At 50.4% G+C, this 19,537-nt stretch overlaps 8 protein-coding genes across 8 annotated transcripts; 6 read left to right on the forward strand and 2 right to left on the reverse strand.

The window, feature by feature from the left end:
- Positions 1 to 453: 453 nt before the first annotated feature.
- On the reverse strand, positions 454 to 2,892 carry PFICI_00082 (uncharacterized protein; the record flags this gene model as incomplete). The annotated part of the gene is made up of 3 exons (XM_007828663.1): positions 454 to 2,398; positions 2,448 to 2,760; positions 2,811 to 2,892. 3 exons carry the CDS (start codon positions 2,890 to 2,892, stop codon positions 454 to 456), a joined length of 2,340 nt encoding a protein of 779 aa, XP_007826854.1.
- A 529-nt stretch (positions 2,893 to 3,421) lies between these two features.
- On the reverse strand, positions 3,422 to 5,154 carry PFICI_00083 (uncharacterized protein; the record flags this gene model as incomplete). Its single annotated transcript, XM_007828664.1, has 2 exons — positions 3,422 to 4,544; positions 4,619 to 5,154. The coding sequence occupies 2 exons, from the start codon at positions 5,152 to 5,154 to the stop codon at positions 3,422 to 3,424; spliced, it is 1,659 nt and encodes a 552-aa protein (XP_007826855.1).
- Positions 5,155 to 5,858: 704 nt separating this feature from the next.
- On the forward strand, positions 5,859 to 6,929 carry PFICI_00084 (uncharacterized protein; the record flags this gene model as incomplete). The annotated part of the gene is made up of 1 exon (XM_007828665.1): positions 5,859 to 6,929. One exon carries the CDS (start codon positions 5,859 to 5,861, stop codon positions 6,927 to 6,929), a length of 1,071 nt encoding a protein of 356 aa, XP_007826856.1.
- Positions 6,930 to 7,908: 979 nt separating this feature from the next.
- PFICI_00085 (uncharacterized protein) lies at positions 7,909 to 8,919 on the forward strand (the record flags this gene model as incomplete). Its single annotated transcript, XM_007828666.1, has 2 exons — positions 7,909 to 8,072; positions 8,139 to 8,919. 2 exons carry the CDS (start codon positions 7,909 to 7,911, stop codon positions 8,917 to 8,919), a joined length of 945 nt encoding a protein of 314 aa, XP_007826857.1.
- An 813-nt stretch (positions 8,920 to 9,732) lies between these two features.
- On the forward strand, positions 9,733 to 10,533 carry PFICI_00086 (uncharacterized protein; the record flags this gene model as incomplete). Its single annotated transcript, XM_007828667.1, has 1 exon — positions 9,733 to 10,533. One exon carries the CDS (start codon positions 9,733 to 9,735, stop codon positions 10,531 to 10,533), a length of 801 nt encoding a protein of 266 aa, XP_007826858.1.
- A 462-nt stretch (positions 10,534 to 10,995) lies between these two features.
- Positions 10,996 to 12,803, forward strand: PFICI_00087 (uncharacterized protein; the record flags this gene model as incomplete). The annotated part of the gene is made up of 5 exons (XM_007828668.1): positions 10,996 to 11,144; positions 11,207 to 11,259; positions 11,310 to 11,471; positions 11,539 to 12,317; positions 12,423 to 12,803. The coding sequence occupies 5 exons, from the start codon at positions 10,996 to 10,998 to the stop codon at positions 12,801 to 12,803; spliced, it is 1,524 nt and encodes a 507-aa protein (XP_007826859.1).
- Positions 12,804 to 13,876: 1,073 nt separating this feature from the next.
- On the forward strand, positions 13,877 to 16,738 carry PFICI_00088 (uncharacterized protein; the record flags this gene model as incomplete). The annotated part of the gene is made up of 7 exons (XM_007828669.1): positions 13,877 to 13,973; positions 14,034 to 14,754; positions 14,818 to 14,975; positions 15,018 to 15,387; positions 15,450 to 15,800; positions 15,870 to 16,477; positions 16,542 to 16,738. The coding sequence occupies 7 exons, from the start codon at positions 13,877 to 13,879 to the stop codon at positions 16,736 to 16,738; spliced, it is 2,502 nt and encodes an 833-aa protein (XP_007826860.1).
- Positions 16,739 to 17,542: 804 nt separating this feature from the next.
- On the forward strand, positions 17,543 to 19,490 carry PFICI_00089 (uncharacterized protein; the record flags this gene model as incomplete). Its single annotated transcript, XM_007828670.1, has 5 exons — positions 17,543 to 17,679; positions 17,727 to 18,054; positions 18,103 to 18,330; positions 18,398 to 18,435; positions 18,500 to 19,490. 5 exons carry the CDS (start codon positions 17,543 to 17,545, stop codon positions 19,488 to 19,490), a joined length of 1,722 nt encoding a protein of 573 aa, XP_007826861.1.
- Positions 19,491 to 19,537: the final 47 nt, after the last annotated feature.

The raw sequence follows: 19,537 nt of genomic DNA on the forward strand, positions 1-19,537 counted from the left end.
ATCAGAAGTTCTGCCATGCAGGGGCTGCAACATCTCAAGGCCATGCGATCAGTGTCATAATTTGCCTCTTGCTCGACCAGAGCTGCATGTTAGATGGTTGTAGTAGGTCCCTGGATGATGAAACACAATGCCTTTTACTTCATTCTCCCCAAACCTTGGCTAGGCAGTTAAACTCTGTACGACTTCAGTCGTGTGTCTGTCTAACCAGTAACCGTGTAATTGTTTTCCTTTTCTCCTTTTTCTAACAAGCATGGTCAACCTAAATAATGCAACGATTGATTAGTATAGTGTATAGAAGTTTGTCTTTAGTTGCTATACTTGTTTCAACGAAGTACTTGTGGAAAATTAAATCAGTGAGAGATGGAAGTGGGTTCTGATTGCATTCTAATGATAGATTTGGGCGCATTGTAGTTTGCTTATTGCAGTCCTGGAAATAAACAGATCACAGAGCAACTAACTCAACATCGCTGTTTGAATTGTGCTCTTGATATCTCTCGAACTAAAACCCGCCATGAAGACAAATTCTCCTTGAGGTATGACCCACTGCTTCGTGTCAGAGTCCCAAAAGCTCAAGTCCCTTCTCGTCAGTTCGAAATTGATTGTCGTGGTCTCTCCGGCATCCAAGGCAACTTTAGTAAAGCCCCTGAGCACCTTGACCGGAGTTCCTGCTGGCGTCGTGTCTTGAGGGAATGAAATGTATAGTTGTGGGACAGCGATACCTGTAATAGTGCCGGTATTTGTTATTTCAACAGCTGCTTGTGCGACAAGAGTCCACAAATCGACGAGGCCACCGGGCTGCGTTCCCATAGATTCGTCCGCAAGTGCTGATACATTTTCATTTACGTTGACTTGTAGTCCATCAACCATCTCAAACGAGGTGTAAGATAGACCAAAGCCAAATTCAAAATGGGGATCGACATTATCAGCATCAAAATGGCGGTAGTCGATCAACTGGCCCTCGTTGAAATCTGCTTGCCATGTGCTGTCTTCTGCTGGCGATTCTACAATATCGGGCCCGTAATCTGACAAGTTCCTCGGTATGGTATAAGGAAGCCTTCCAGACGGCTCGGCGGCGCCCCAAAGAACATCGACTAGGGAATTGCCGATTTCTTCTCCGGGGTAATGCGCCGACAAGATGGCCGTCACGTTCTCGTTGTCAGCCCACGGCATGAGAACCACACCGGGCCCATGAATGACGACAATCGTGTTTGAGCACATGGCAGCCGTTTTCTCTACTGCCGCTGTGGAGTTCCACGGCAAGTCGATCGAGGACCTGTCTGATCCTTCTGTGGCGTAAGCCTTGAGAAAGACGAGACACGCTTGAGGGACAGGATAGATCGTCTTGAAGAGTCCCTCGGCCAGTACATCGTTGTTGAGAATGACCTGGGTACGGCCGCCAATAGATGCGACGTGACTTTGCACAGCTTGTAGAGGGGTGACGAGGTTGGTATGTCGCACGGTCCCCGAACCTCCGCCGATATCCAAAGTGCCGTACTCGAAGCCTTCTGGATGATCGCCATAGTCGAGGAACACTGAGCCGTCGATGGGGTAACCGGCGCCATTTCCAAAGATACCAATATTGGACACGTTCTTCAGCGGTAGCGTGTTATTGACATTTTTTAATAGCACTGTCCCTGCGGCGCCAATTTTGCGAATCAAGCTGGCGTGATCCCCTCGCACATCCCGCGCTTCAACTGCTGGGTAGTAGGCAGCGAGTGGGGAGTTTTGGCCGTATTGATACGTCAAGAAAACTGCACCGGCAGAAGGATCGACCGATGGGAAATCCTGGTCCTGGCCAAGAAGAAAGTAAGGAGTCATTACCCTCTCAGCCATGTCATTGAGCCGATCTTCTGATACAGAGCCGTTATTGATTGCATCAAGTAGCAAACCGCCAAAGTAGGACGGACCGGCCAGAGAGCTGACGTTTCCTGGCTGTTCCATGTCAAGTCCGGCATTGGCGAAATCCTCTGTCCCGTGGGTGGCGTACCAATCGGACGTGACATAACCAGGGAATGCTAATTCGTCTTTGAGAAAAGTGGTAAGTAGGTCAGAGTTTGCACACGTATAGTTTCCATTAAGACGATTGTAGGAGCACATAATCGAAGATGTGCCTGCCTTGACTGCATTCGCAAATGGCCAAAGATACAGTTCGTGCAAAGTTCGGTCATCAATGTTGGACGAGATCGCTTCCGTAACCGTGCCGTTTGAATCGGTTGTCGAGGTTCTCTGAGTTTCTTGCTCATTGCCCGCGAGATGCTTGGTGCATGCTTGGACACCAGTTGATTGAACGCCTAGGACGGAGGTATTCGTAATTACGCCCGCGAGGTAAGGATCCGGACCAAAGCCTTCCCAGTTTCTCCCACCACGGGCGTGACGACCCATCGCACCAGTGGAAGGCCTGCTTCTTGGTTAGTTGAGATGAATTGAGTCAGGGAAGAATGACGCACCCTAAATAGACATGAGAACCCTTGGCTCGGAATTCTTCACCTAGTGCTACGCCTCGCTGATACGCAAGATCACGATCCCATGTTGCAGCAATTGTAATACCAGACGGAAATACACTGACGCCATCGGAACGTGCGTAACCACTTGGCCCATCAGAGAAACAGAGGCCGGAAAAGTTAAGGCGCGAGATGGGCCCTATCGAACCGACACAAGCTGGCGCCGGACTCAGGTATCCTCCGGACACGATGCCAATCTTTTCCGTCAGCGTCAAGTTGGCGACAAACTCGCTGGCCTTGATCGATGCATCGGACCAAGCTGTAGGCTTGTTAGTATCAATGTAGGGAACAAGAGATCTTGCAACCTACAATTTTCAACTCGCGGAAAGATTTGAGAACACAGGGCCAATTGGCACGTCAAAGTGACAATGACTGTGTGCAAGGTGCGCATACTCAATAGCTAGCTCTTAACTCGAGCCTAGATAGAGTAATCGAATATGAAACTTGTCGACGAATCCTTTTCAGCGATGGGTACATGCACGACTTATGAATTGAATGCTGCATTTCGCAAAATTCGGATCTCTCGGGTTCGTCGGGAATTTGCTTGCTCTCCACGATCGATGATTTGCTTGGCAGCTGCACCTTTTGATGAGGCCCTGCGTGCTACTCTCAAAGTACCACCATTACAGGGTACCCACCGCCTATAGTCAATATCTGGGGAACTCGGCAAGGCCAAGCCGGACAATAGACAGACAGGTATAGCGAGGCTAAAGATTCCCCATTAGACCTGGGCGGCTGGGTTGGTCGTTGACAGCGACCCACTGAATACGCGTGTAATCCATGTAGCACAGTTCGGGCCGCCCGATACCTCAATTAGGGGGTAATGCATACAGTTCAGTAATTACGACAAGAAAGTCGGCAGGGGTACGTATTCTGTCATTTGCTTTCTTCTAAGAGTGTATTCTACCGAACTCAGCCACTCAATTCCAACCCCATATTGAGTTGATCTTGCTCAATAAATGCTTGGCCTTGGTCTTTGAAGATTCGCCTTGGGAATCTCGATAGAGTGCCTCCTGTGCGATCACGTCATCCAGTCCCGATGTCAGGTCGATTGACATGACAGGATGATACCATGGATCGTGCCTGGTGTAGACTTTGTGGCCAGCGTAAAGCACAACAAAGACTGGAATACCAAGGTAAGCAGTCAAAAATCCAGAGGCAGTAAAATTGCCAGGAAAGAAACAGGCAAACCCATTCAGCAGAGCTAGAAGCGTGACTATGACGAGAGCAAACCACGCGCCATAGGGCTGCAGAAGACTCTGGTACGGAAGGTCATGGACGCCTTGCGCTTTGCGGGCGGCACGGAAACGCAGGTACACGATGCAACACACGATCCAGCTGATAAAGCCAGATTCGTTGAGAACACTGACCAACCAGTTGAAGACCGTACCACCATCGCTACTAATGTTCATGTAGGCTAAAAGGCCGAATGCAGATGACACGCCGACCGCGACATAAGGCACGCCCCAGCGATTGCATCGTTGAAAAATGCGAGGCGCATTGCCCACTAGACTCATCGAGTACAGAGACCGACTTGACATGTAAAGCAGAGAGTTTCCGGCAGACCATGCCGACGTGATAATTGCCGCGTTAATGACACTGTCCAGTCCATGAATACCGGCGTTCTTGATGCCCAAGACCCAAGGGGAAGCAGCGGCTCCTGACCCTCCAGAGGTCAGTCCGGGCTCGCTGCTGGGGCAGATAATACTGATTGCCAAGGCGCCTAAGCCGTAAAAGCAAATCAGACGCCAGGCGAAATGCTTGCTAGTGGTTGGCAGATCTTTGCGCGGGTTTTCCATTTCACCACTGGCAGAGACAACGTATTCGGGACCGAACAAAAAGGCAAATGCACCATTGCAAAGTGCAAATATAAAGGCACATAGTTGTCCAGATGAACCGCCAACAAGATACTCGTGCGCCGGTTGTTCGTTTTGATACCAGTATCGAAAATATAGTGCATCATGTGATGGGCCACCTCCGAAGAAGAGCACCAGCGACACTAGCAAGAGACCAATGATTGTGAAAACCTTGAGCGATGCGAACCTGTCGAATCGTGAAATCAGTCAGTATCCAGGACGTTGAAGAGAGTGCATGAACAATATTTGAAAACTTCTTACCAGAATTCTGACTCTGCATAAACCTTGACCGGCATCATATTGAGACTAATGATGACGATCAACATTATCGTGATCCAAGCGGCCTCGGGAACAGGATTTGGCCAGTAGTTGATGACAATACACGCAGCCGTTACCTCGTAGGCAACGGCAATCGCCCAAGTATACCAATAGAGCCATCCAAGTGCAAATCCCAGACTCCGCGACACGAAGCGGGTGGCGTAATACGGGATCGATGCTCCTCGAACGGGGAGATATGAGTTGAACTCGGTAGTGGCCGTGACAATGCACAGTGCCAACAGGCAGCAAAAGAAGTAGGCGGCAAAAAGCAGCGCAGGACCTGCCGTCGCCAGGACGACTCCAGTGCCAACAAAGAGGCCCGTCCCGATCACGCCGCCTATGGCTATCATCTGAGCCTGCCGAGAATTAATTCGGGCCTTGGTCCCTGATGAGACCGTCCCGTGGCCGACGTCGACATCGGATTCAGTATTCAACCTCGGTGTGGCCGTCATTGCCTCTTCCAATTTCGAGTCCGTCATGGTAATTTGATTTGTCCTTTCCACGAATATAGTGACAATGCACTTGGTTTGAACCGGCCCTCGTCGTATTGCAGGGAAGTGAAAGTGACGCAAAATCGGCGACGAGGACACGAAATTTGAAGAATTGCAAGGGCAACGCTCCTCATACTAGCATCCGATGGGCATGTACAAGTTCCAACTATCTTCTGCGTGATGGACACAATTGGTCCGAGTCGATTTGAGTGATAGATAACGTACCGAATCTAGCGGACACGGATAGATTAGTATTTTCAAGCCACAACTGATGAGAGGCGGTGTTGTAGGTAGACGGAAGAGAGGAATTGGCTCGGATATCACTCTGAGCAATCATGGAGTGTTCCGAATCTGGGGAACCTACTCCCTTGCCACGACCCCGGCCTTGGCCTGAAGATAAGATATCCATCGAATCCCTGCAACGAGGGTACCCTTGCTGGTTGGAGTCAATTCCCATGATATGCCGTCGGAAGGACGCGTCTCTCGTTAGATCTTCGGAGGTAGAAATGAAAGTGACTAGGGCGTGACTTGCTCAGATATACATTGGTAGCTGATTCTGTAAATAATGTTGGCGGGAAAGAGGCGACAAACTGCCTGCTGACTGTGCGTCAATCCAAGCTGTCTCGATTCGCTGGTCCTTCAAGACGTGCATCGCCGCGACTCGAACCATTGTTAGACAAGATACATCAGAAATGTCACTTCCGACAAAACTCTTTGAAACTGAACATTTCTCTACCTGGCGGCAATTAGAAGTGGTCGACTCTCATACATGCGGCCAGCCAACCCGTGTTATCCTGGGTGGGGCGGGCATCGCTCCGGGCATGACGCCCCGAGACGCGCAGAGCTACCTCGAAGATAGTGCGCCCTGGGTGCGCAGGGCGGCCATTCTGGAGCCCCGGGGCCATCGGAGCATGTTTGGCGCGGCCGCCATTGCGCCTCCCGCCTCCCAACCTTGGGGCGTTGTTTTCATGGATGCAAATGGATATCCTGAAATGTGTGGTCATGCAACAATTGGCATTGCGACCACACTTTGCGAGCTTGGGCTTGTGCAGCCTAGTGGTGATCATGATGGCCAAAACGGCTCATTTTCCTTTGGCCTCGAATCCCCTGCAGGGCGCTTGAATTTGGAGGCAGTCATTGTCAACGGCCGCTGCGAGTCTGTCAGCTTTCAGACACCTCTTGCGCACTTTGTCGGCTCTGTCGATATTACGCTAGATACGGGAGTTTTTGCGCAGGTCGATGTTGCCTATGGAGGCCAATACTATGCTTTCATTCCTTCTGTTGCGGCTGGCCTGGATATTGTGCCCGACAGTATAGATGGCCTGATATCGGCTGCCATGTCTGTGCGCGATGAGCTTGCCAGGCAGTTCAGCATTACGGACAAGAGCACTGGAAAAGTACCGGAAATTGGCAATATTCTTTGGACACAGGAGTCTCACAGCAAGGATGCAGACGCAAGAAATGTTCCCATCTCAAAGGCGGGATCTTTTGACAGATCTCCATGCGGCACGGCCACTTGCGCTCGCATGGCTGTACTTGTGGCGAAAGGGAAGCTCTCAGTGGGAGAAACATTTGTTAACGAAAGTATTCTTGGTACATTGTACCGGGGTCATGTAACTGCCATGCACCCTCATGTGCCCAACGGTATTATTCCTCGAGTAAGTGGAAGTGCTTGGTTGACAGCTCGGTCGTGTCTATTTGTTGACCCTCGAGATCCACTGGGAGCGGGTTATCTGGTTGGTGGAGGCGTCGCAGTCCTCTGAGCCAAGTGTACTGCTAGGTAGCATGGGCAGCATCTTCTTGGGATCGCCACATCTTCTTGGTAGAATTATGCTGGAAATATGCTAAATGGAACAACGGTACTGGGGTGAAACAACTGTAATTTTCTCAATAAACGGTTTGGCTATTTTGTTGTACTTGGCACCGTGGCTGACTTTGACATATATCGCATTTATGTTGCGGCTGGGTGCAATATCTATGCAGACATCTTTTGGTGTCTGCCCAGTATTGTCGGCGCTTGATCCTTTTAGCGGCTTGGGCTTCCCAGGCCAGGGTGTACTCGGCTGGACAGTTGACGGAGTCGCGTACATGGCCTTGGTCGTTTTCGGGCGATTGACTGATACAGTCGCGTGTTTGACCTTTTTGCATAGTAATCGAGGCTCGCTAGGCTGTTGTTGGCGCTTCGTGGATCTCTGTAGTGGCATCCCGACGTCTTGCATTGGAACCAAGAGGGTTCAGTAAAGGGAGAATAAGACGCTCACCTTCCACGTTCAAGGTTGGGAGCGGGGCATTGCAAACGACTGCGGGGCTATCCGGATGCCTAGGACAATAGGGGATTTAGCGCTAATAACTCAAAGTTCTTTCTAAGGTAGGTACATAGTATGCATAATGCGCAGACCCTGGAATCAGTAAAGCCTCCAGCAATTGGCCATGATGCGATTGACGATACGCGCAGTAGGAACAAAGGCTCAACAGAGATCCGCCAGTCGTATGCGATATACTCAATAGCCAGGTGTCACTCTGAGTCATATGACCGGGCTGGGAATAGGGAAGATATTCCAGGATTTCAAAGAGCTGAAAATTATCTCGCTAGCGATTTATCAGCGGAAATTATGTAGCCTGCTGCCTGCGCCGTAACGCTAGCTCATATAAAGCAGCAGCGCAGCCCAGAAAAGTTCACATAGGTAACCTCTCGACTCCCCATAAGTAAGCGCTCTTGACAGGGCGCGCGAGGCACAGCAGATGGACACGGACCAGTCGTCATCCGAGCCCCGAGTCACAGAGTCCAGGCGCCGGAATCGTATGGGCCCGCGCGACTTCGGTCCGCCGAAAGCATTCGAGATACCACCAGAGTTGTACCAGAAAGCCAAAAACCAGAATGACGAGCTCAACGACGACGAGGTGCAGTGAGCCGTACAGCCTGTCTCGTCTCCACTCGACTGATCAAATTATTAGCGGGCTCTTCTCATTAGCCGTGGCGATGTCGTTGGCAAGGCGCTTGCTCACCCAGAATCACTAACTCTGGCCGAAAAGTACGACGTCCTGGGGTGGACAGAGCCCGAGAGCTTGCATGCCGCCATCCAGCGGATCAGCGGTCTCGAGACACCCGCAGAGCTGCTAGCCAAAGCTCAGGTCTCTCGCGACTCCCTTTCTTGGGACGAAATAGATCTCATCGTGAAGCGATTTCAGCTCAGCTCACCCACTCCCGGCACCTCTGGAGTCGATATGTGGCGTCAGGTGCCCGGCAATCTCCAGGCACGAGCCTTGGTTTCCGCCTGTGAAGGAATCGATGACGAATTCTTCAACCGCCTCACGGAGTTTTCCATTGGAGATGATGGTGCCGTGGCCAAGAGGGTGGCCAAATTCCTAAAGGATAACCCAGAAGCTCTGCCGCCGCAACCATCAATAAGAAATGAGCACTGTTACAGCCTTGCACATTCTCGTGACGACGTCGTCTTGGGTAACTACCGCCCTTGGCCACCCCTCGGCCCGGGACGGTTTCCTGAGCAGTATCCACCCACAGCTTCAGTAGTTTTTGGAAGGGATCTCAAGGAACAAGGGATTTTCTCGTACGCGCCCGTAGGAAGGGAACTATACCAATTGTGGGATGACTTGTCTGAGGACGAAAGAGACCAGTATAGGGACCGAGCCGAGGTGCTCCGCCAGGCAGCTTGGGATGAATGGTACAAAAAACAAGGAAGCAAACAAGGGGGTCGAGATCCTCGACCCGTAATGGCACTTGCATCAGAGTGAGGTTTTTGAATAACACGACGAGTATCGACAGCCTCAACACCGTCCAATGTTGAGGCGAGCAGAGACGCAAGGATCTGTGAAGACTCTTTTCTTCCCCTTAGAATTGACTGGAGAAAAGTCTGAGGATCCCAGCAGTAAAGAAGCGAAGACGGGAATTTGACTTGCAAGAGTCAAGTTCATCGTCCAGTCTATATGCAAAGATGGCATCTAATGCAAACAATCAGATTTACTTCAGGCATCGATTAAAGCTTCATTTTACACCAATTTCATGTGTCATATTCCGTCTAGTCTCTCCCCAAGTAAGCGAGAAGGAACGTATGGTGGATTAATGAGAAGACTCGGCGACATGTCCAACTGCATGGGTCAGGATTGAACAGCGTTATGGTCTGAATTTGGGTTCTTCTTCTGACAAGAGGCAGAAAGTTGAAAAAAAAAAATATGAGGACTAAATTTGAAGGCAAAAAGGACGGAAACACCTATATTTGCAAATATATAATCCAAGCCAGAGTCGCTTTAGATCCAACGCCAAGCCGGACAATCAGCAAGACCCCTGCGCTATAGTGATGGAGCTCGAGCGTATATAACTTTGATCATACTGCCAACATCAAGGCAATAGCATGCAGGGGGGACATGCCTTCTAATTTCTCAGTACTTTTTCAAGAGGCCGTACATACAAAAATAATTTGTTCTTCTTCCCTCAGTTTGCAACTCTTCTGCGTGACCTGCTCGACACGCCGCCGCCGTCCACTGATCTGTATATATTTCTGCCCAGCACAGTCTTTCACATTTCCGTGGCACCTTGTGTCGCCTAAAATGATGCGCTTTTCATCCTGGGCTAGCTGGCTCGTGACCGCCTACGTAGGGATCGTCCTGGCCGCAACGAACATAACTTCTGGCATCATGGAAGTGGACCTCGTGTTCCCACGCAACGAGACCTACGCACCGACATCATCACTTCCCGTGGTTTTTGCTATCAAGAATCCGGAGCTCCTTCCACTACTTTCCAACTCCATCACGTTCACGGCGCACGCATGGGAAAACCTGGAACGTTTTCCCATCGCGGCCACTTATGATCTGAGATGGAGAAACTTCAGCAGCAGCGACCCTTACTTTGTATATTACACGTTCGCTGGGTTTGAAACTGAGGATGTTTGGTGGCTTACATGGAGTTTCGGCTGGACCGGTTGTACCGAGGAATCTTTGTCTCATAAAAAAGTCAACTACAGCGACTATTCCACCTCTCTTACCTTTACGACAAAGACCTCTGGACAAGCGATAGATCTCGTCGCCGGTACAGAGAGCGATAATTGTCCCGCCGACTCGGGAGTTGCCATTGAAGTAGCAAGTACACTTGATGTCCCGATTGGTGTGAATAACTGGGAAGGCGGTGATACGTGCGCTGTGCTTGCCGACTCGACTCCCGCGGCGACTCCATGTGAGGTCAAGATCGATGCCGTCGCAGCTTCCAGCATTGCTGCCTCTATCGCTCACAATGCCTGCAGAGCAACACAAGTAGTCGGCTGCGACGATGATGAGAGTGTAGCCGCCCGTTTAGCTGTCGGAGTAGTAACAATCTTGGCCGCCGCATTCGGATCGTTGGGATTCCTCTTTTAGTCACTAGCCTAGACATTGAGTCTCCGAGTCACAACAGCTAATCATGTATTACTGGTCGGTGGAAGCACTTGCTTAGATGGATGAAGGCAGAATTGTACGTAAGATCAACGAGGTTCTCCCATCCGTGGATCCGGCCACGCGGAGCGAACCCGACGGGGTATAGTTATAACGAGGTTCCACGGCCGGTCAATCACCCCAGGGCTTATCTGGTGCCAGCTCCCCGCAGCCCCGAAGTTCCGTTAGCGCGGGGTCATGCACGGATATGCCGTGAGCACTGAAAACAGCGAGAACTTGGAAGTTCGCCAGTGACTTTATATAGCTCAGGCACAAATCTTAATCACGAAAGAAGCTACGGCCACAACCGTCGTGTATATTGCAGCAGCCTTAGCTTTGCCCTGGCCTTGACCGATTTTTGAACCATTACCAACGCATGGAGCGCACATAATCCGCCTAGTTGCCATAATGAGTACGAAAGGAGCGGTGCAGGTGGAGAAGACCGCCATTGGGGGCTCCTTGGAAATACCAAGAATAGTCAATGGCCTATGGCAGCTTTCTGGCGGTCATGATAAAGATGTCAACATTGCCTCTGCATCCAGCGCCATGGACCAACTGTGAGTTTTGGGGCTAATCAACAGCAATGGCCGCGTATGTGCCCGCTAATATCATTCAACAGGATAAACCGGGGATTGTATGCCTTCGACATGGCAGACCATTATGGTGATGCAGGTATGCTTAGTCCCGGCACCTGGAAGTGTGCAAACTAACCCTGTGTCTAGAGCTCGTTGTTGGCCATCATAACAAGTCTACGGGTCCTAAATTGACAGCTTTCACCAAATGGTGCCCCGCCGAAAACGGTATCAAGACCTTCGCGAATGCCGAGGCCGCCATTGACCATGCCTTGTCAAGGATGAGACAGGACAAGATCGAGCTGCTTCAGTGTGAGCAATTCCAAAGATTTGTGATCCAAGGAGCACCACAGCCTGAACTGACATAAAACCCATCTAGACCATGCGTGGGACTATTCAGATGACACATATATACACAATCTTAATCACCTCAAATCCTTGCAAACAAAGGGAAAAATTGGCCATGTCGGTCTCACCAACACGGATGCCGCACACCTTGAGATGCTCTGCGAGAGCGGGTTTCGTATAGCTACCAACCAAGTTCCAGTTAATGTCATTGATCGTCGTGTCATGACGGGGCGCCTGACCCAGGTGTGCCAAAAGAACAATGTCGGCATCCTGGCATATGCGTCCTTGTTGGGTGGCTTCCTGAGCGAGAAGTGGGTAGGTCAACCGGAGCCGACCGACCCCGAATCTCTGAATTGGAGCTTGCGCAAATATCTCCGGTTCATATGGGCAGCTGGCGGGTGGGATAAGTTCCAGGTCGTATTGCAGGCGCTGGCCACGATTGCTTCACGACACGAAGTGCCCATTGCCGCTGTGGCGACGCGGTGGGTGCTGGACGTCCCGGCCGTTCAAGCAGTCATCGTGGGAAGCCGACTCGATGAGAAGACTGATGAATATGCTGCCAAGAACCTCTTGGCATTTACGTTCCAGTTGACCGACGAAGATAGAGCATTGATCTCGGAGGCGCAGCGCGGCCTCAGCGACGTGCCTGGAGACTGCGGGGACGAGTATCGACGACCACCGTTTTTGACCGTCACGGGAGATTTGAGCCACCATCTCTCCAACCCTGAGCAGTCTGCAGCCGTCGCAGCATCAATTGCGAAAGGACAGCGCATAGAATACCGGACGGGAAGTGTGTGGGAACCAATCGCTGTAAGCCATAAGTCATTGTCAGTTGATTTCGCGCTGATAGTGAGATGGCTCTTCATGACATGATATGTATCAGTATTAAGCATTTACTGACTGCATATCTCACAGGGTTACTGTCGGGCCGTCCGCGTGGGCAACTCGATCCACGTGTCCGGAACCACGGCCAATTCGCCAATCTCGGAACTGCCGAATGTTGGAGGTAGCTCTGCTCACAGTCAAACGGTTTGGATACTTGACATCATAGAACGCTCCGTGAAAGCCCTCGGGGCTTCTTTTTCAGATATCGTTAGAACTCGCATCATGGTTCAAAACATCGAAGATTGCGAAGAAGTCAGCCGCGCTCATGGATGGCGAATGAAGTGTGCGGATATACTACCAGCTAACACGCTTATCAGTGCCGGCGTAGTGGGTGACAACATGCTGGTGGAGATTGAGGCCTGGGCTGAGGTTGGCTCCGGAGATCGAGGCGTACTGCAAATCGGGAACTGAGCAGAACATATCGCGGGTGCACCACAATACGACTAGATTTCTTCTTCAGCTGTTTGACTGGGTCTAAGCGGTCTACTTGGTTGGATGATGACTTGGGCAGTATAAAAAAAAGGTTCTCTCAATGGACACCCATGCTGCACCAATGCATTACCGTTGACGGCCGGTAAGGCTATTTTCAGGGATAACTTAACTGACCCCCTTGAACCGTGGCTGTGTACTTTCAAAGATCCTTGTGATACACGTGTAAACACAAATTCAAGTGCCGCCCTCCCGACCCCAGTCATGACCAGTTATTCTCAATGTGTTCTGGAAACACTAAAGCATAGGCCGATCATCAAGTGGGCCAGACAAAGGAAATGGAGTAGACTATTTTAGTAGACTAACGATTCCGGTTCGTACTTCGATCATACTAAGTGCACTCGAAGCTTATAGTTAGTGATCCACTCTATACGCGTATAATCGACCAATCTTGGGCGTTAAAATACGCGGCAATACGACATGGGCGATGCTCGGATGTTTTCATCAGTAGAGAATCTCAAGACCCTGGAGAAGATTATGCTTAAAGCAGGGTATTTGAGACATCTTGTTCACTGTGCACCTTGCCCTACTGCCTGGAATAAAGATAGTCCTATGGAAACAAGTGTCATGAGCAGAGGCCGAGGAAAGCTATGCGAATTGTGCCGAGTATGGGGAGTTGGGTACGGAGTCAGCCTTGAGTGGGGACCAAAGGGCTTTGCAGATCCTTACCCAAGCACCTAAAATAAGGCGGTAGGTACTTTGTGGCTCATCAAAAGACTCTCTCCCTGTCATAGCAACGGTGTCTGGCAGTACTGCCCGATGATTCTTCATGACAATTTTCATCCGCGGATACAAATTACTTGGTTTCGTACCCTTTACCAACTTTCTTAATTCGCCTTTGATACCCACAGTGATCGAAACGATAGAACATATCTATAGGAGCCTCTCACACACGCAAACCGGCCATCAGAAGCAAGACTCCTAGACGCGCGGCATACAACCTGCAATATCCATTTGACAGACTACAAGATACACCTAGCCTCGCCACCCTAAGGATGTCTAATCATGGTCGGAATCAATCTTCCAGTATACCTCTGAGTTACGCAGTCCCGCCGCCTACTGAACTGGACCAAAAGAATCCGGTGCTCAAAGGTGCGCGTCTACCTTGCCTACTACCTGGCTGCACAAGCGGCCAATTCTAATGTAATGCAGATGACGGACGTCTTGACGTTGACCTCAACTCTTCGGTCGTCAAATACCTATCGTACGTTCGACGAAAGTCAAAGCCTGCTCTCGAAGAGTTTCAGGACCGACCCATATCCTCATTACCCCCATACTCGCCCTACCAACAAGCCGAAACGACCAAATTCCCCGTCAGACTCAACATCGTTATCCAAGTCGTCGGCAGTCGTGGCGACGTGCAACCGTTTATTGCTCTGGGCAATGAACTTCAAAAGCATGGGCATCGCGTACGGCTAGCCACCCACGATGTATTCGCTGCATTTGTGCGTGAATCCGGGCTCGAATTCTTTCCCATCGGCGGTGATCCGGCCGAACTAATGGCATACATGGTGCGGAATCCGGCATTGATTCCCAGCATGAAGAGCCTTCGGGCCGGCGACATCCAAAAGAAACGAAAAATGATGGAGGAAATGTTGAACGGCTGTTGGTTGTCGTGTATCGAGCCGGACCCGATTTCCTCGGTTCCTTTTGTGGCGGACGCCATTATTGCCAACCCCCCAAGCTTCGCCCACATTCATTGTGCACAAGCATTGAGCATTCCAGTTCACCTCATGTTCACGATGCCCTGGTCGACCACGCGAGCCTTTCCGCATCCATTGGCCAATCTAAAGAATGCCTCCACTTCCGGCGCGGAGCCTCGGACGGCCAATGCGCTTTCATATTCTGTGGTAGAATTCCTAACATGGCAAGGGTAAGAAAACATCGTCTCCTACGGCCCTAGCATTGCTGCATAGCTGACAATTGCAACCTTCAGCCTTGGGGATGTTATCAACGAATGGAGAGACAAGTTGGATCTGGAGCCAATAGCATTCTCAGATGGACCTAACCTGGCAGAGACACTAAAGATTCCATTCACGTATTGTTGGTCTCCTGCCTTGGTCCCAAAACCAAGCGATTGGGGTCCGCATATTGGTAAGAAGTACTTGTTTCTGCATTTTGACATTTCTAATGAAGATATAGATGTGTGCGGCTTTTTCTTTCGCGAGCCTCCCAGCTACTCCCCGCCACCGGAACTAGTCGAATTCATTCAAGGCGGACCTCCACCGATATATATTGGCTTCGGGAGCATCGTACTTGATGATCCTGAGGGTATGACTAGCCGAATCCTCGAGGCAATCCAACGATGCGGTGTCCGAGCCTTGATCTCCAGAGGCTGGAGTAATCTCGGTGGGGCGGCAACAGAAAATGTCATGTACCTGGGAGACTGCCCTCACGAATGGTTATTTCAGCATGTAGCTGCTGTCATTCACCATGGTGGAGCAGGTACAACAGCATGTGGTCTCTTGAATGGACGACCAACGACCATTGTGCCGTTCTTTGGAGAGTATGCTTCCTGTCTTCTCTGATGGAAAATATTCTGTTGCTGACACTTGACCTTGATGACAGTCAGCCTTTTTGGGGTGAGATGGTTGCCGCCGCCGGGGCTGGACCAAAGCCCATTCCCCAAAAGTTCCTCACGGTAGATAACCTTGAAGCAGCAATTAGGCTTTGCCTATCAACAGAAGCACAGACCGCAGCACAAGGGATAGCGAGGAGGATGCGAAGCGAGTCGGGAGTCAAGGCGGCAGTGGCTTCCTTTCATGCCAACCTGCCCGAACGTACACTCGAGTGCGATATTATCAAAGGCCACGCTGCAGCGTGGTCTTACCGAAAGTCAGGCAGGACGTTCAGGTTATCCAAGGTTGCTGCAGAGATTTTAGCAAGCCACTTGCACATCGACCATAAACGATTGAAAATGTATGTGTGAGATTTGCATTAGCGGTTGGATTGTTATATTCGTGCTAACTCTTCTTCTTTTTGGGATAGAAACGAGATTCGTCCAATTATAATCGAGTCCCGCAGATGGGATCCCGTTACTGGAACAGTATCGGCGGCGATTAGTACCAGTCGAGATATCATGGCCGCAGCCGCAGATGTTGTGGTGAAACCAGCCAAGGTCTTCAAAGACCGCTCAAAGGATTCATCTCAATCTGTAGAAGAACAATTGCCGCATCAAGAAAGAGAGGGCATCAGGTACAGTCGAGATGGTCCACCAAGTACTGCTGATCATGCGAAGGAAGGCAAGGCACGAGACTGTATGAGTACCACAAAGCAGATGACTGCCGCATCAGCATCGGCTGCTGTGGACTTGTTCAAGTCTTATTCGGGAAGTCTTGTCGCCATTCCGTATGCTTTCACGGAAGGTTGCCGAAATATTCCTAGGCTTTGGGGTGAGGATGTGCGCGACATTGGCACGATCCGGGATTGGAAATCGGGAACCGCCGCCGGCGCCAAAATCTTGGTTTACGGGATCGTCGATGGCGTTGCAGGAATCTTTGTGCTACCATACAGAGGTGCCCAGCAAGAAGGGGCCATCGGTGGGCTGAAGGGTGTTGCCAAAGGCCTTGGCGGACTTTCCAGCAAATTGTTCACAGGTCAGATTCTTCCCCGTATACTTGATCAGCTTGTACAGGCGTAAATATTGACTATTGTTTCTAGCAAGCATTGGGATAGGGGCATACCCACTGCAGGGTATATACAAGAGTCTGTGGGCGCTGGCCAAGCCCGGCACTCGGCATTCTATTGTCCTTGCACGGCGCATCGAAGGCACATATCTTGCCTTTCAAGCACGGCAAGCTGGACTGGAAGATCAAACCGTGATGCGAGACTTTGGTTCTCTTACTAGGAAAAAGTGATTGTCATTGCGGACCTTTCCTACCGCCACGTCCTCTAGGAAGAAGGCTTAGGAGCAAATAGTAGGAAATTGTCTGAAATGCAAGGACAAAGCCTGCATGAAAGCCGACAGGACAGCCTGATCAGACGGGCTGGCTCCTTCACCGCCAATGCCGTCACAAACTTACGGCCGCACAATTTCTAGAGTCCGAGGAGGTGCATAATCCGGAGTGACTTCTGGAAAATCACCGTCGAATCATGTCTACTTGTGCAGAGAATCAGCCTCAACATGGTGCCTGTAGACTTGGCACAGTCTTACCCCACGGCTTGCCACGTGCTGCACGAAGATTGCGGGGTGCTATAGAAAACAGAAAAAAACGAATAGTCGATATCGCATCAAGGCCCCGCACGCACACTGTTCTGGCACAGCTGTTCCGAGGCTACGGGGCAAGTCCTACGCCATTGCTGGGATTACCGCGAATCACATCCTTGTCCGATGCTGATAGAACATGGGTGGGAATCCTCGAGGAAAGAAAAAGGTAGTATAATTCTTTGACGCGACCCCATTTTAGCGCACCTGATGTATCACAACAGAAGAGTATAAATTCGTGCAGTGCATAATCCCGGACGGGATGCATGTTGCTTCGTATCAATGGTTTAGTGGTGGCGAGGAGGCGGGTGATGTCCAGCATTGAGGGGAATGTGTAACTATGAGGAAAGGACCCAGCTAACCGCATATTTATATTTACATCAATTGAATTTCTTGATACCTTGGGGATTTAGAATCATCAAAGTTAGCGCACAACTTTTGTTACGACTCTGTCAACATGCAGCTACAGACTTGGCTAGCACTCGGCCTCGCCACACTTGCGCACGCTGAATACCCAAGTCTGACCGTCGATCTTGGATACGCCAAATACGTGGGGATTCACAACGAGACTACAGGTTTGAATACATGGAAAGGGTAAGGCAATCGAGATGAAGCGGGGATGATTGCTAATTACTTTCAAGTATGCGCTATGCTGCGCCTCCTATTGGAGATCTCAGCTTCAGGGCTCCAATTGAGCCCGAAAAGACGAACTTGACGATATCAGCAGATAGCTATGGAACTGCGTGCGTTCAAGCCTATACTGTCTCTCAGAGACTCGGCAACAGCCCCGAGGAGACGGATCAAGACTGCTTGTTTCTAAACGTATACGCGCCCGAGGAAGCTAACAACCTTCCGGTTTTTTTTTACGTCCATGGAGGAGGTTATTTGCTCGGAGATGGTAACCCAGACTTGTCTCTGCTTCTAAACAGCCACGACGGGGAGTTCATGGCCGTCTCATTCAACTACCGAGTAAGAATATCTGACAATCTATGTGAAAATTTACCTAACTTGTTTGAGGTTGGCGCTTATGGCTTTCTTTCTTCAGAGGATGTCAAGCAAAACGGAGACCTAAATGCAGGTATTCTGGATCAAAGGCTAGCGCTGGAATGGGTGCAGAAATACGTCCACCTATTTGGGGGAGACTGTTCCAACGTGACCATCTATGGGGACTCTGCAGGGGGAGGGTCAGTCATGCTTCATGCAATGGCGTACGGTGGTGCTGATGGCGACAGACTGTTCCAAAAGGTGCGTCCATCTTTCTCTATCTACTGAGATAACCAATATGGCCTGACGTATTACTGCCCCACACAAGGTTATAGCAGCTTCACCCTATCTACCAAAGCAGTACAAGTATGTTTAACCTATCAAATTACGAATATTAATGTAGTGCTGTGGTATCGCTAATCATTCCAAGGTACAATGACGACTACCCGACCTTCCTGTATGACCAATTTGCACAATTTAGTGGTTGTGGGGATGCTAAAGATAAGATGGCTTGCTTGCGTACGCAGGATATGGAGGTCCTCCGGGAAGCCAACGATAATGTCACAGCTGCTGCAGTCAACGGGACGTTTGGCTTTGCACCTGTGACAGACGGGAATCTCATCCCGGGGCCTCCCTCCGTCCAACTGGTCGAGAAGAAAGCAGTCAATGGGCAGTTCATGTTGACCAACCACAACGCTGACGAGGCACCTGGTTTTGTGCCTGCAAACATCACTACAGAAGCTGACCTGGTCGACTTTATACGAATAAGATTTCAGTGGTTCGACGATGAAGACATCTCTGCACTTTTGGAGACATATCCCCTTACTAGCTGTAGCAGAAACGCGTCAAACCCTCGCTTTGCTACAGCAGGAGACAGTGGTCCTACAGCAGTCGAGGTTTCCCCATATGCGGTCGGCAATCAGCAGCGTGCCTATGCCATTTTCTCCGAGGCAAACTTTGCGTGCCCTTCCTACTGGCTCGCTACAGCGTACACGGATAATTACGCCAAGACGTCCTACCTCCACACCTATGCCAACCAACTCGCGCTCCATTCATTCGATGCCATGGTATACTTTAATAAGCCTTCGCCATCGCAAGGTCCGGCATTTGTTCGAGCATTGCGAGCGATCTGGGGCGCTTTCATCACCACAGGGTCTCCCAATATCCCTAGTGCTGTTGCCAATAACTCTGGATCCGATGTCCTATCACACTGGCCAGTCTGGGGACACGATCGCATGGTCGTGTATAATCAGACTGGCGGCGTGCTCTCAAGTGATGCTTCGCCGCGGGGGAATATTTCCGATTACCATGATCCAGGTCTGAGAAACGACTTTCGTGAAGTCAATGCCAGGACTTGGGAGGGAGGCAGAGGCAATAGATGCGACTTTTGGAAGCGCATGGCTCCTAAAGTGCCCATGTAGATTGAAAACAGGTCTTCAAGCCATCTTTCGATCTCTTGCAAAGAATC

Source organism: Pestalotiopsis fici (assembly GCF_000516985.1).
Source record: "Pestalotiopsis fici W106-1 unplaced genomic scaffold PFICI_Scf_1, whole genome shotgun sequence".
NCBI lineage: Eukaryota > Fungi > Ascomycota > Sordariomycetes > Amphisphaeriales > Sporocadaceae > Pestalotiopsis > Pestalotiopsis fici.